This window comes from Asterias amurensis, chromosome 1 (assembly GCF_032118995.1).
Source record: "Asterias amurensis chromosome 1, ASM3211899v1".
In the NCBI taxonomy this organism is placed as follows: Eukaryota; Metazoa; Echinodermata; class Asteroidea; order Forcipulatida; family Asteriidae; genus Asterias; species Asterias amurensis.
The window spans coordinates 17205546-17221827 of NC_092648.1; the positions used below are offsets into that span (position 1 = coordinate 17205546).

The window sequence follows — 16282 nt, forward strand, 5'->3', positions numbered from 1 at the left end:
AATTAAAATCTGTGGAGCAAGATTTGCATTTAAAGTAAAAAATTGAGTACATTTTAAATTTGTTTTTGTCATCCCATTGTGTAATTTCTCCGTTTGTTTGCCCTCCTCTCATTTTGGAAATAGTCCAGTTTCTTGCACTTCTCGCACGGACTGTTGTTGATAGCAATTTTTTTAACGGGTTTATTTTGATTGATTTTTGTTTTACCATTACACCAATGTGTAATAGCAATGTATACTCACTGTTAGCAATGTATTACTGAATTCTGTGGGAAAAAATCACAGCATATTACTTGGGTGGGATTTGAACCCATGACGCCCTTTAACGTACATGTATTATGTAATTAAATTTTAGTTGTGTAATTCATTTCATGTGTCTATTTCAATGAAAAATATCGCCAGAGCTTATTGTTGTTAAAATGTCTGTAATTTTTAAATGCAACCACATTGTCATCAATGGCAGGCTCTGCTGCAACCCTCGCCCATTTCATTAATATTGACATACTTAAACTGGTGGAAACATGTGCTTTGTACACGCAATAGCCTTTGCGTGTGACGTCACTGACAGGAAAGTTTTTCTAAGCACTTGATATCTGGTCCAACTGTTTGCAAATGCAATATGCCACATTATAGTAAAGATGTGTGCAGTTAAAGGCAGTGGACACTATTGGTAATTACTAAAAATAATTATCAGCATAAAACCTTACTTGGTAACAAGCAATGGAGAGCGGTTGATAGTATGAAACATTTTGAGAAACGGCTCCTTCTGAAGTAACGTGACCTCAGAATTAGATTTTTAAGTCCCGACTTTGTGTGACAAGGGTGTTTTTTCCCCGTTATTCTCTGGCAACTTTGAGTTCATGTTTTCACAGGTTAGTTATTTTGTGCATACACCAAGTGAGAAGAAAGGTCTTTGACAATTACCAAAGGTGTCCAGTGTCTTTAAAACATGTAATGAAAGTAGTCTCACATGTGTACATGTTTTTGTAAAATAACCAACGGTCATTTCTATTAATTTACCCAAAACACAACAAATCTAAGTTGATCTATCTTTTTTATGCAATTTCAAAGTCTGTCATCACTCATAAAAGTCAGTTTTTACTCCGTCCACACCGTCATTTCCTTTATGTGCATGTGTTTTCTAAGTCTTGATTTCACTCTTGCTAATGAAGTCATGGCTCATGTGCTGTGATTGTTGGAGTTCAAAACAAACCTGTCACATCAAATGAACATTTTAAGTTCTTATCAGACTCTATCTCTCTCTGCTTTCGTCATGGGCTTGTTGACGAGCCTATACACACCCCCACAAATTCTCCGCCACTCTGCATGTAAACTTTAATATCGTCAATCAGGGAATGTTACCAGATCCCTTTCTTGTTTTGTTTGCAGCGGGGTTTTGCTTTGGCGGGTATAGTGTCGCCTCCTTCCGATAAATCAGCCAAATTAATGTTTGGGATTTAATGGAGACATTTATTACAGTGCAAGGTCTGTTGTTAGGAGTTGCATGGTCCTTAGGAGGTACATGTACATGGCAGGGTTTAGTGGAGAGGCTGAGAGGTTGGATTTGGGAATCAGAAACTCCCTGTGTAAGGGTGTACTTTGGAGACGTGGACACCTCTAGGTTTCTTTCATATAAGTAGGATTTGAAACTTTGCAGGGTGGAAATACGATATAGAAAGGTTTGCGGTAACACCATGTAATGACAATCTCTAATGAGTTGGGGTGGTTCTGAAAGGAACCGTTGGTTGCAACTCGACGTTTCGATCAGTATGCTCTGATCCTCTTCTCCAGAAGACACATTTGCACATTTTTTCAAAGGAAGCAGAGACCATTAATCAAATGTTATGAATGAAAGTATTAATGTATACTCTCTTCTGATAATCTTCTATGTGCTGTTTTTTCATGTATCTGTTATTTGTCTCTCTGTTCATGGGCTCTGGAATACAAGCTGTTGCTTCACCTTTGACCTATAGATGTTGCCATCTGTTTAAAGCCATTGGACCATTTCGGTAAACAGTATTGTCCAAGGCCCACACTTCGTGTATCACAACTTATATATAAAATTTAGGCTCAATCGGACGTCGGAGTCGGGATTAAAATAATGGGAAAACCCACCCTTGTATCCGCACGTTTCGCCGTGTCATGACATGTGTTTAAAATAAATCCGTAATTCTTGATATCGAGAATTGATATTGTTTTACTGTTTTCTCAAAAAGTAAAGCATTTCATGGAATAATATTTCAAGAGAAGTCTTTCACCACTTCCTTCTGTACACCCTGTAAGTTATTTGTAAATCTGTGAACTTTTATTTTTTTTCTGTACCGAAAGGGTCCAATGGCTTTAATGTGCACTATGTCAATGTATAAAATAATGTGTAAAATATTTGTACACCGGTACTGGCAGTTTGATTAAATGTGACATTTTGAATTATTCTTGTGATTTATGGCAGCATTGAAATTGAAATAAATGTATAGAAGAAATAAGATGCAGAAAGGGAGAGCAGTTTATCAGGCTGTTGATTTAATCAGCTGATTAGCTCATTCCCTGTTCTTTAGTGAGCTATTTTAAGTTGATGCTTAAATTTTTGTTGATGATATTGAGGTTCTGAAAAAATGTCCTCAATATCACTCTACCTGGTTCCATTCGCTGACCTTAAAGTTGAAACATTTGCGACCAAATAGCCCAGTCAAGTTGGAAAAACCCGGGTACGAACACTACATGTTTAAAACTTGCTAAACTATCTTTAATTTCAAATCATCACTTATGGAGTGCCACTGAATTGGACAGCGCCATCATTTATTTACGATGCTTTACTAATTATTTATGTGTGATAGGCAGTTTCCTGATTTGTCCAGCAGTTTGGTTTAAAGTTGAACTCTTATTTTGTTATATTAACATGAACATTGTATTTATAACAACTACATGTACTTACCAACCTGCAAACTGCTCACCAAACCTGAAAACTGCTTACCAAACCTGAAAACTGCTTACCAAACCTGAAAACTGCTTACCAAACAAAAGGACCTGTGGTACAAATGCAACAAAACAGTTAGTGGCCTGCATTTTGACCCAAGCAGAGTCTTTCTCAAAGGCTAAATAACAAATAACAAAGATGTATGTATACACAAGATTTCATTTCATAGAAATATATAGTCTTTGTTCAAGTTGTTTTCTCGCATAAGATTTGCACAGTCTATGTGAGTAAACTTGAAAGAAGTTTTGAAAGAAGTTTTGTTCTTTAGGAATGGTTGCCCATGATGTACAGAGTTGTTCCTGTTCAATTTACTTTGAGTCAACAATTCAATTATTTCATGTTAACTTGTTTTGTTTGACGAAATGTTCTGTGGCTAACAAGTCAATAAAACTGGAATCACAAAGGCCGGAAATGTTGTCCCAATGCACATACCTGAACTTGCATGACTGCATGACAGAAGAATATATTGAATATATATCAATTTAAATAGTAATTAAATTATCATTTTAATTTTTTTCTTCTTCTTGCAGGAAGGCCAAGTGTTGGATCTTTCTCAGATCAATGACGTCCGCAAAGGCATTGCCCCCAAGGTAAGCTAGATAAAATACTTGCTGTCCATTATACTCTTGTCTCTATTATTATCATTGTGATAATAATTAGAAGATCCTCTGTGATGAAGCCTTTGATGTTGTGGTGAGGTACTTCTACTATTCAGACCCACCTTATGGAAGTCTGCGCTTACCGGTACTGATTAGCCATAGATTCATGTACTTACACAGGACCCCGTAAGCGCAGGATTCTGTGGTAAGCAGTGCCATAAAATTGGGCAGTTTTCTGCTAAGCAGAAATTACCATGATACCAGGGCGAGATGGTACTTGCGAAATAGTGCTAAGCTTCTTTTTGTGTTTGAGCAGCTCTATGAAAAGCCCAATTTCATAAAGCCTAGAGAAATACTGCTCTGTAAATTGGTTGTAAGTGGTTTCCTCTGTTGAGTTGTGCTAAGCAAAGTTGTTTCTGTCTGCTAAACATTGTTGTGTTTAGCATTAACTGAGCATGGAACTTGGATTCAGAGAAAAATTGCTTTATACATGTGATATTTGGTGACTTTTTTTTTCCTCGCCTGCTCAGCTTATCAGCTTATCTGGAAAATTTTGTATAAAATCAGGAATAAATCGGGAAATTTTGCGAACCTGAATAACTTTTTCCTGCCAAAGGCAATAATAATACATCAGTCTGAATGATGTGAGAAATGCAGGAATTAAAATAATATACAAGGTACATGAATGAGCCAGGTCTTACAATCACACACTGACTCATCCCATTTTCACACTCCGTTACTATTTCCTCATCTTTCACACAACAGTCTGGGATTAACTGCATTCATGCTATTGCAGTATTCACATAAACACTGTTAGCTCTCGGAGATGTGCCTTTGTCTAGATGGCATTCCATCATATGGCACATACTTAATGCGGTGGTAATTTAGCGCAGCCGGTCATGGGTACGTGGCCTTGCCCTTTTCCATGTGGGCGTGTTTATACAGACAATTTCATTTATGTGCGGATGTGCTTGAGATGTGTTCGTAGACAGAAAGATAAAGTTGACCGGCGCATAAAAAAAGCTTGTCGTCTCCTTGTTGGTAATTGTCCTCTTAATTTCTTCAACGTATCTATAGCGCTTTATGTTTGGAAGACAGACAGGAAATGCAAATTTGAAAGAAGTCTTCACGTTCGCTGCGTCTAATTGACTGATTCAAACAATGGACGCATGTAAAATGCTTGGAGTCTTGCGTAAGCAAATTGATGCAATTATCAGAAAGCCATGCGGGGTCGTTCTCCTCGAGGCACGGTTTGAATATCACATTTGAAACTTGTAGTTTTTTTTTGTGTGCTATAGATTTTAGCTATCAGTATGCGTGTGTGCATTGTATTCATGGACATGCACAAAAATCTTGCATTTGTGAACATGTCATGTCTTCTTCATTAACAGCTGTACATGCAACATTCATGATTTATACACACACAGAGAACATGGTCACGATGGTAATAATAATAATAATAATAACAAATTCTTATATAGCTCATTTCACAATAACCATGCTCTTTACATTAATGCCCTGGTCATTGGGCCAATAACATTCCTTTAATCTTGCTCAGCTCCCTAAGGAGTTTACAGCCTGAGCTGCTGTGGCGCTCTGAAGGCTTTGTCATACACAATATCAACCTCTACCCTCGCAGGTACCCATTTAAACCCCTGAGTGAAGAGAAGCAATTGTTGTAAAGTATCTTGCTCAAGGCCACAAGCGTCACAACCGGATTCGAACCCACACTCCGGTGACTTAACCACCGGAACTTGAATTCAATGCTCTTAACCACTCGGCCATGACACTCTAATAAATGACACTCTGATAAACGTCTTTATCCCTCCTTAATACAAATTTATTTGAAAAATGTTCTTATCAGGAGAGTTGAATGTCACGTTGGCAATAATAAATCATGGTTTGGTTTGTCTCTGTGGTGTAGAGCCATCCGCATGTCATGTTGTATGGAGATCAATCTGCTATTAAGGCACCACTAATGGACTTCTACTTGTAACTAAAGGCCTCGTGTTTCTTGGAAGAGTTCGGAAGTAATGCTCGCCGTAAATCTCCACTTTTTAAGTGATCTGAAGGATTCAGAATCAATTTGCTGTAAGTGTCATCTTTTGAGGTAATTGAAGTTGAACAGCAATTCCCTGGATTCCATGAAGTACGCTTAATTTTGTGATACATTTTTTATAAGCCAGTGTTTTAGGGCGAGTGCTTCCTGATGATGGGATCATTCTTGTCATTGTTGTTGACCCGATATTTTAAATCTACCACAAAGATTTCATTCCTCACCTTGGATTAAACATGGAAAGTTGTGTTGTATTGGGGTTTCATTCCCAGAAATAGTGTATAGATATGAGAACCTCAATCAGTGCTGGGCCCGATTTCATGGCTCTGCTAACCGTAAACACAGAATCGGCGCTTACGGAAGCAGGAAATTCTGTGCTTATACGACAAGCGTATTTCACGGGTTAGCGGCGAATTTTGGCCTTTGCGCTTGTGTACACCACGTTACTAGGCATTCTATGCTTACAAGGCAAGCCCAGAAATTCGGCGCTTGGCCGTAAGTAGCGAATTGCAGGATCGTGATGATCGTAAGTGCGGAATTCGGCGGTAAGCAGAGCCATGAAATTGGGCCCAGGTTGTGAGGATGAACAAAGTAATCACACATGTGCAGTATAATTTGTGTAACATTATGTACAGACGGCCATTGAACTGCTAGTTAATACTCCTGACACGAACACCAAACACAAAGTAAACTGTGACTCTCACACAGACTCGTCAGAAGAGTTCATCCAACTTAGAGCTAACACACAAGTAGATGGAGTTGTTGGCTGTAAGTGGTTTTGCTTCACATTCACGTTGTCATCAAGTGTGGACCACCCTTTTTGGTTACCGCAAACCAAATATATATCATCTATGTACTTCCAAAGGAAGCTCAGAACTTTCAATGTAGACAAAACAATTATGAAGCTGTTATAAAATTTATTGAATTGAAGTACATGTAACATTAGGTATAAAATCACTGGGATATGTGAGGTTCATTCATAGAGAGATCGGCTTTTGCTGGACTCTCCTCAGGGCTGTGGGCTTGGCCTGGTCGTGGTTTCCCACTTGGTTTGTGATTTCATTCCCATTGTTTTTTATTTTCTTTTTCTTGTCATGCTCTGAGTGTTTTGCAACCCTAGGAAAAGGCGCTTCATAAATGGTGTTATGACATTATTTTATTGTCTGAAAGAAACTAAAAATTTGTTAACTCGACCTTTCAAACAGTGCACTTTTTGTCACCAGGAGGATTTTACAAAAAATACTGCTGATTTGAGAAGAAAAAGAAAACCTGTCTGAAAGAGATCTTTTTATTCATCACGCGGTAGACAAGAGAAGTAGCTTCATGTACATGAACTCTGTATGCACACTGGCCTGTTAAAACATGTGTTAACTTGATGATCGAATCTAGTGGGTCTGATGACTACTCTTATCAAGAGCAAGAAACAATTCCTCTATGTATTTACCAACGCAGTGCTGAGCCATTCCCGTCAAACTGGCCTGTTTAAAAATGTGTTTGGTCGAACCTTCATGTAGTGGGTATGGCTGTACTCATACCAAAGCAGTGCTGCACCAGATTCCTGTTTGTGCCTGAGTGTTATTATTTGTATCTGATCTTTCATTTTGAAAATGTTCATGAGTGCTCTTTGTGAACCTGCATGTATGTCCATGAAAATGTCACAGGCTTATTCACAAGTTTATCAAACAAATGGGGGCACAGATGACTGTGTACTCTTTACAAAAACAGTGCTGCACCCACCCCTTTATGAGATGGTGGGAAAAACACTCAGAGTGGGTCCCCTGGATACCTCTGCCTCATCGTTATAAAACATGAGTGACAAAGCCACCCTCTAAACGTGAATGTGTGCCAGTCAAGCCCGTCCATCGGCCCCGGGTACATACGGGCTGCCATGGCAACGGTGGCCAAGGAGACGAGGATCCCAGTCAGCCATGCATTCATCCCAGGGTTTTAAAACAAGTAATGGGATAGTGAAGGTTATGTCACCATCTTGAGCATGGCTCTTTCTTCTCGTTTTACAATCCTGCTCAGGATGTGCTTCCATCCTCTCTTCTTTCTCTCGCCCTCTCTTGGAGTAGGAGAGGAGGAGGAGGAGGGGGAGGGGAGGAGAAGGAGGAGGAGGAGAAAAAGGAGAAGGATTGCATCTTGCATTTATGGTATGGACTGAGGTTGCTCAGTTGTCTTGAACGATAACAAGTTTACTGGTGCGGATTTTCATCTTTGAGAGGGCAAGGCCATTTTCATTTTGCATAGGGCACTTCTATTGGAAAATCTTTGGGAAATGTTTAAGGGGCACCAAGGCCAAAACACGGGGCAACAAGGTCCAGGGCCTCCATGTTATTACAGGCCTGAGTTTAAATCATCTCTCTCCTCCTTCTTAAAACCACACACTTGTATCCAACGAGAGGGTAAGGCTCTAACCAAGATGAGTCGAGGTCAGAGCAATATTCAAGACACTGTGAAACTGTGGGTATTACTCAACCGTCTGTTTTTAAGCAATCTCAATCAAGAAAGACGTATTTATTACAGAATGAAAACAATTTAACCAGGACTACGTTCTCACTAAAACAGAGGTAGTGCATTTGTTTTGTATAAAGAAAGGGCTGTGAAAAGTAAGTGACATTGTGCGTGTTGTTCACTGCATGGTAAAATGTCCAATTTTTGTTTTAACTACAACAAACTAGATTCAAGATTTCTCTTAAAATATGAATGAAACGTACATTGTTTTCCAGTTAATACCCTTTGTTCATAAATACTCAAATTAATATCCCCATATCAAAGAGATGTCCAAGGCATCATCAACTTTCTCGTAAGTTAGTTTCATGTACAACATTGCGATCAATTATTATTCCTTCCCCCTCCCCCCTCTCAAAATTACCAGTGCATGGTGCTGCACATTGAGGTCTTGAAATGTCAAATGTCACGCCTTACACAAGCTTCCACATAATGCATTCGTACGCACACTCGATATAAAAACAGCCTGCGCCAGTTTCACCTCGCTGAAGTCCTTGTACTTTTTAACGAAAAAAAAAAGAAGTTGATCAGAACCGGGATGGTCTGTGATGGATCAATTCCGCTAGATTTAAGGATTAATTATGATCAACATGCAGGTATAAATTTAAGCCTGATTCACAAGTACTTTGCAGGGAATGATTATTTTGTTATGCAATTTTGCATAGCAAAATATTTGGACTGTAAGCTTTTTTTATGCAAACTGAATGCTAATATTGAGTAGAAAATCTCTATTTTTAGAGTAGCAATTTAAAAATTGGGGAGGTTGTGCTTTCTGCTCTACAAGACAGGCTTCGGATTGATGATACCCAAGCCTACATTCATATGGACTGTTAAGGGGGTAACCCTGTTTCAGCCCTAGGAGTAGGTGGCAATGGCCTGTGGAATAAAATAATTGTAGCCCACACCTTGAAGTGGCCTTCAGGCCTTGTGTGTCTAGCGACTTACATAAAAACCACAAAATAAATATATATAAAAAACAAAACAATTAATACATTTGTGCAGCAATTTGCACTGCTATACAAGGGGAATGTGTCACTGCTTTTTATAGCAGTGCACTTTCCAAGATCATTGGATTTTATGATCACACTCCAAGTCTCACATGTTCAAAAGTAATAACCCAGTATTGAAATGAGAACAATTAAAATAAAACACATACAAGACACAATGAAATGCACCGTATCTTTAAGCCTGCATCCACAATGTTCAGCCAAGAAATAATAATTTGGGATTCTGCTGTACAAACAATGTTCAAGACCGTTCGAGAGCTGAGCTAATGATTGGTGTTTGTATAATGTAATAAAATTGGGCCTTGGATTTTTAAGTAGCCTCCCCTGGCTATGTCTATTTCCCCAAATCGTAACAACAACTTCTTAGATACAAAAAACCTCTTTGGGTTGTTATTTATGTGCACTCTGCATAAGTAAATAGTTATAAAAGTAGCATGTCTGTGAAAAAAAAAGACAACCCCATTTTTCCAAAGTAATGGTTTTTATCTATATTAGGAACCAGAGAGGATGCACATCAGACAGAGTGATCATATGTTTTCTGTGCCATTATAACAAAAATGCACCACAAAGAAATCGTTTCAACCTGTCATATTTTGAGAGAAGTCCGGGTAGCCACCAGAGTTTCTAAAAGTGTTTTTTTAAAAACCTTTTGTAGATCAAGGTGTTGGCCATGACATGAATCCCTACTCACTGTGAATGAAGATGTATGTATTGTAATTTACTTTACCTGTAGAAGTTTCAGCCTCAAGTTAACAAAAGAAAAAAAAAAAAAAAAAGTGAATATCACAGAGCGATTTCGCGTAACTCCGTGTACATGCTAAAATTATACTTGTTTCACTCGCCTCACTGAGACGAAAATTATATTTGTAAAATTGTTTTACTCCGTTCTCAAAAAAACTACTATTATTTTTAGGGAAGCTTTCTACCATCGTTATTTTTGAACCGTGTAAGTTATTGTAAATCTTTGGACATTTTGTGTTTTGTGTTTTGTGAATGTACTCCAACCTTCCAATCTTGTTATTTTTAGACGCGGTGTGAGTAAATATGTCCGCACGTCCACACATTTATAAAAAGATGGGTTGACCATCTCTATGGTTTGACAGTGAAAGCCTAACCAGTGTGGAGATCCTCACTAAACTGGGTCAAGGGGCGTGCAATTACTAGGAACAACATTTAAGCTGTAATCTGATGTTCACTTCTTCACTGTGGAATCTTTAATGGTTACCCGATATAGAAATTCTCTGGCCTTGTCATTAAAGGTATAACACATTCTTTGTGGGAGTAAACTATTCCTCTGTGGTCTGGTCAAATAGTTTACAGCAACTAGAAACTTTTATCAAACATATGTGAGCATTGGTTTTGTAAAGAGGAAATAATATCAACATGCGAGTGGCATAACTTTTATTATGCCAGAGGCGACTTCTATGTAAGTTACATAAACAGGAAATCAAAAGAAAGGTCAGGATTTTTTTCCATTTTTTTTCTTCATCTCAAGGCCATGTTCAAGATGAAGAAAAATGGGATGAGTTTGTGGGATATACTACCACGCCTACCTAAGGTGGTAGTACATTCATGGAGGGTTAGAGTTTTTATACCTTTTGTATATCAAGATTTTGGCCACGACATAAACCCATTCACACTGTAAATGAAGATGTATGTAACATAATTTACTTGTAGAACTTTCAGCTTCATTAGTCCTCAAGTTTTTTGAGAAAAAAAAAAGTAAAAAATCACAGAGCAATGTTTTCAGGAGAGTCGTGTCCGTGCTAAAATAATTTTCGTCTTCTGATACAAAGATTATTTTTGTGACGTTGTTTTACTTATTTCTCAAAAACTACAGCCCCTCAGCAAGTAATGTTTTACTCTCTACCATCATTATCTTCAAACTATGTAAACCTGTGGAAATTGTGTTTTATTTGTGTCTTACAAAAAGTACCCCAAAACCCTTCAAAGACACTGGACACTAACGGTAAATGTCAAAGACCAGTCTTCTCACTTGGTGTATCTCAACATTATACATAAAATAACAGCCCAATGAAAATTTGAGCTCAATCGGTTGTTGAATTTATAATAATGCTAGATAATAATGAAAGAAGAAACACCTTTGTCACACGAAGGTGTGTGCTTTCAGATGCTTGATTTCAAGACCTCAAATTCTAAATCTGAAGTCTCGAAAGGAGCTGTTTCTCACAATGTTTTATAATATCAACCCCATTACTTATCACCAGGGGCCAATTTCATAGAGCTGCTAAGCACAAAAATTTGCTTAGCATGACATTTTTTGCCTTGATAAAAACAGAATTACCAACCAAGTTTTTATCAAGGAAGAAATTTGTGTGCTAAGCAAATTTTTGTGCTAAGCAGCGCTATGAAATTGGGCCCAGGTAAGGTTTTATGCTAATAATTATTTTGAGTAATTACCAATAGTGTACATTGCCTTTAAGAATTCGTTTTCTGACAAGGGTTTCTACACTCATCAAATGTTACCCAGGTGTGGTTGTAGAAAATAGAATCCTCTTACATTGAAAAATGCCAACTGGTTGCCTAGCAATGCCGCATCCAATGAATCTATCCTCGGTGCACACTTATGTACATGTAGTAATGTGTACATTTTGTGTTTGGAGTAGCTGTTCTAGGTAGATGTATATTTCGGGAAAAAGGAAGGAAGGAAGGAAGAGGCTTTTAAAAAAAAGGATTAGACCAATCAGTCGGTGATTGTGCCCAGTAGAAAGCCTTAGTTATAACACATCTACAGTCAGGTTTAGGATAAATTCATGTTTTCATTGAAGAGGATTCATACATTTTTTTCTTCTTGCTGTAAAATTGTATGTGACTTCTAGTTTTATCATAACTGTACTTTTTTTGTTCTGTTTTGGAGCTTTCATCAATGTTTAGGTAAATTTTCCATTTTCATTTAAATGGACAATAAATTAGTTGAATTGAATCAGTTAATGCAGCAATTAGTCATTGAAAAAAAAAGAAAAAGAAAAAAAAAGAGGTCAATATATTTTTTGTTTGTTTTTGTTCTAAAAGATTGAAATAGACATGCATCACCCAAGGAATGAATCCTGGTGTATTTTTGTGCGGGAGTCTAAATCAAATGTGGTTGATTTATAGAGTAAATCTGAGTTTGTTTTTCCCAGCAGTTGATAAATATCTGCTGTCCTGGTTTATGTATTTACATTCCATTGGTTTTTTCCATTTGCACTGATTTTAAGAAGGGGAGGGGGGGGGCATTGATGAGCAGTTACCCTCGTAACTGTTTACTCCAAACTGGCAATCGTGTTTGTTTTTCTTCACGGCATATCCTCCCATCCGTCACGACAAATCAAAATGTTTGCGGCCAAGAAAAATAAATGCCTCTGCGTGGTATTCTCGTCTAATCGTAAATTTATTACATATGGCCTTCCCCCCTTATTTTTAATACTTTTATATATATATTTTTTAATAGAATTTAAGAACTCTGTCCAATGCCTAAATTTTCTTTGAGGGTCAGTTCATGTTATCCTTTCTGCATGCAGTCGGCAAAATATTTATGGAAATTTGACAAATGCATTTGTGGATTAGTGCGAGATTGAGCATACAATATTAATGCACTCAGTGTCATGCTTGATAATGCTGTACGTCTTTCAACATTTTTATTTAAAAGACTTTTAAGCCAAACTTAGCAATTTAACTGTAAACACCCACTATAATTGGAATGGGTAGTTGGGGGGGGGGGGTTGCTGCTGAATTTAAGGATTAAAATTGAAGATTTGAAGATAAACAATTTTCATGAGACTTATTTCTTGTTAATAGCTCTAGCTTCTGAGAAGAGTTGCAGTGGTTTTTGTTTTACATACAATTTGGTTAGTATCTTATTAGTCAATGAATAAAAACTTAATGACTGTCTCAAACTTTTCAGCCGAGAGTAAAATAAAATACTGCATCAAAACTACTATGTAGGATTTGAAACTTTGCATGGTGGAGATAAGATATAGAAGAGTTTGCGGTAACACCATGTAATAACAATCTCTAAATGAGTTGGGATGGTTCTGAAAAGAACCGTTGGGTTAACTCGACGTTTCGATCAGTATGCTCTGATCGTCTTCTGGAGAATGCTGGACTCTGATGCTGCATGCTGCTTAAGTACTAGGGGGTGGATCAGCGGTAATTGTTAGAGATTGTTATTACATGGTGTTACCGCAAACTCTTCTATAAAACTACTATGATCCAATAATCATGATATTCTTAAAACAATTATCATGGTTGCGCCAATCTGGGAACCAATATTGCTGGGTTTCTTTTATAGAGATAAGTTTTGTTAAACCGTAGAGAAAGTACCACATGGTTTAACTAAGTGTAGTATGCTTTTTAGGCGATGCAGCGTTTACATGCATCATTTTTTCCATGCAAATTGACTCACAAAATGGCGAGCATGACAGACAGCAGCCTTGTTTGATGTTAGTTCAAGGGATCAATATATTGACACATTTAAAAATCGAATTCAAACATTAAATTCAAGGCATTTTAATTAGTATATGAGAATAGATTAAAGTTATGTACCGTAGCACAACGCCACAAGAGAAGGGTTCTTTATTAACAGTTCATGAGAAGAAAAAACTATAAATAAAAGTAAACTTCCTTCCTCCATGGTACAAGCATGTAATAACTTCTCCTTTGAGGGAGTGATGGCTCTGAAAAGAGCCCGTTTGGTCTTGACTATCGTACAGTATACTTTGCTTGTCTTCAGGAGAAAAGTTCTTAAAAAATGTTTTCTGAGTCAACAAAACTTGTTGATGATGGTCTCGATTTGGTCTCTCTCAGCAGTCCTTAGATAAGCCGTCTAGCCATTAGTGTGTGTGTTTACATGACGATTACACAGTTAGATGTTAATACGCTAACGATCTCCCAACCTCATCAGCAGACGTAGTGTTTTCTGCTGCTAATCACTAAGTGTTCCCATTTGTGCCTTGACCAGATCCTGTTCTTTAATTATTTTGGTGCTGGCTCCATGGGTATAGATTGCTGCTGTGCATACAATGAGCTTTTAACTGTAAACTCCATTCAAGGGCGTTTGTTTACCATGCATTAACTCAGTCTTGAAGTAAATGGTTGTTGTGGGGTTGGTAATTAGTAAGAGTGATGTAAAATATGATGGTATTATACAGAAGTGGATCATGCCTGCTGGTCAAATAATGCTTGTTTACTCCATTGATTAAATGAAATGGTGGTGGCATCAAAGAGTTTCTTGACAATAGTGATCATGACTTAATTGAAGTCACCCTGTCATAGCAAAGTGAAAGGAACTCAAACAATCTATGTATAGCTCTGTGCAGTCCTAAGTTACAGTTCTGTAGTCTGTAGAGCAAGGGACTTTGGACTCTGCTAGTGTTTCTGATCAGCAGAGTGTGGGTTCGAGTCCCGATCATGGCACTTGTGTCCTTGAACAAGATACTTACGAATAATTGCTTTGTTCTCCAGATGGGACATTAGTTAAGCTGTATGTCTCGTTTACTAGGATTGGTAGTGCAAGTAAAAGAACCCAGAACACTTATCGCAAAAGAGGGGTTCCCTCTGTGTGTATGGTTCACACAGCAAGCACCCTTGTTTTCAGGCTTCCTAAGGCTTGCGAGATACAGTGTCTTAGTTCAGGTATGAGGCATCCTTGTTTCATTACCAGATATATGTAATAAAAGTAGATTATGTAGGTCTGCAGTTCCCTAGATTGCAGTGTCAGTCAAGACCTTTGTCTCATTGCAGTAAACGTCATTTGTCTCTACTTCTGGAAAATGTGAGTCTCTGATGGACACCATCGTCCTCTGTACTCTGACACTACCCATGTTTCTCAGAAACTTTTTGAATTGGAATATGCAGCGCAATAGTAGACTTTGGAACGCTAGGTGGTTGCAGACTTACCAGGTAAATGTCCATTGTTTGCGTAGTTCTGAGCACACGCACATTACCGAAAACAATGGTTGCCACTGGTAAGTCTGCTGCCACCAAGCGTCCCCAAAGTCCCCTATTGGGCTCTTTTCCCTCAAAGAATCAACACAGATTCAGGCGCAGGCAGTCATGGTGGTTTAGAAAGCAATTTGCCAGAGAGTGAAAAAGTGTCAATATGGGTCAGAAATCATTGCCATTCATCAATAAATAATGACTTCACACCAGGCTTCTTCATTTGGCAAGGAATCAAGACCAGATTAAATCAGAAAGTCCAAAATTGATCCTTTCTCTTGCTCCAGAGGCGCACAGGGAATGTGTTTTCCTTCCTGGAGAAGGAAAACATGCAGAATGGTGGCCTCAAGATAACACATATTTCCCCCTCTCTTTAAGCGTTGGGTATTGCTATCTCCGAACTCTTGCGAAGATGTGTTCAAGAATTACTCTGGTCCTGAGGGCAGGTTGACCTGGGTGATGGATTTATGTTATGTGTACTTTAATGATATCCGTTCCAAGGACCTTTAAAGATAAGCTTTTGAGATAATTATTGGGGGGAAAGTCATCTTATCACTATCGTGTACCATGTTGGTTTAAGTCTTGCGCTGGGAAAAGCAATTAATACTAAAACCTCTTAAATGATTTACATAATAATATGGATTTGTTAATGTACACTTCTCCAGAAAACTGATCAAAGCACCTACACAAAAAGAAAGTATACTAAATGAAACTGATTATGTGCAGGCTGGAGGCAACAGAAGCAAATTCCTTTACAGTTATTACAAATTTATAGTTCTCAAAATTAAACCAATGGACACTGGAAAGTAGCTACTGGAAAGTTTCTTTTAAAAACAGAGAACTCTTAAAAATATTAAAAATTTGTATTTTTAGTTAGCTGGTTTTGTTTTACAGCAAAAAAAGGCAACAATACTTAGATGAGTGATTGTCATCGTTGCAAACTTCAAATGTACTGTTTGTTGGCACCCCAAACAAATTATTAGGGTTATAGATACATGTAGCTCAGCTAGTAGTGTGTCGGATTGTTAATCTGGAGGTCACAGGTTCAAATCTCATTCTAGTAAGTTTTTCTCTATTCACCCCAAATTGTTTGCTTTTGGTTAACTTAAAGCATGTTACTACGCCCCAAATAATGGATAGTGGATCCTTGCTGCCGTCTTTAGTTGTCTTTCTTTGATGACCACTGGGTTTTTGTCTAGTT

General features: G+C 37.8%; 1 protein-coding gene across 7 annotated transcripts in view; it reads left to right on the plus strand.

The window, feature by feature from the left end:
- The window catches only part of LOC139947976 (1-phosphatidylinositol 4,5-bisphosphate phosphodiesterase beta-4-like), a 146475-nt gene that overhangs the window by 49933 nt on the left and 80260 nt on the right, over positions 1 to 16282 (plus strand). For all 7 annotated transcript variants that reach the window (XM_071945907.1, XM_071945925.1, XM_071945916.1 and 4 more), the window contains exon 4: positions 3502 to 3561. In XM_071945907.1, the coding sequence (XP_071802008.1) occupies positions 3502 to 3561 (60 nt within the window). The remainder of the gene's footprint in view (positions 1 to 3501; positions 3562 to 16282) is intronic.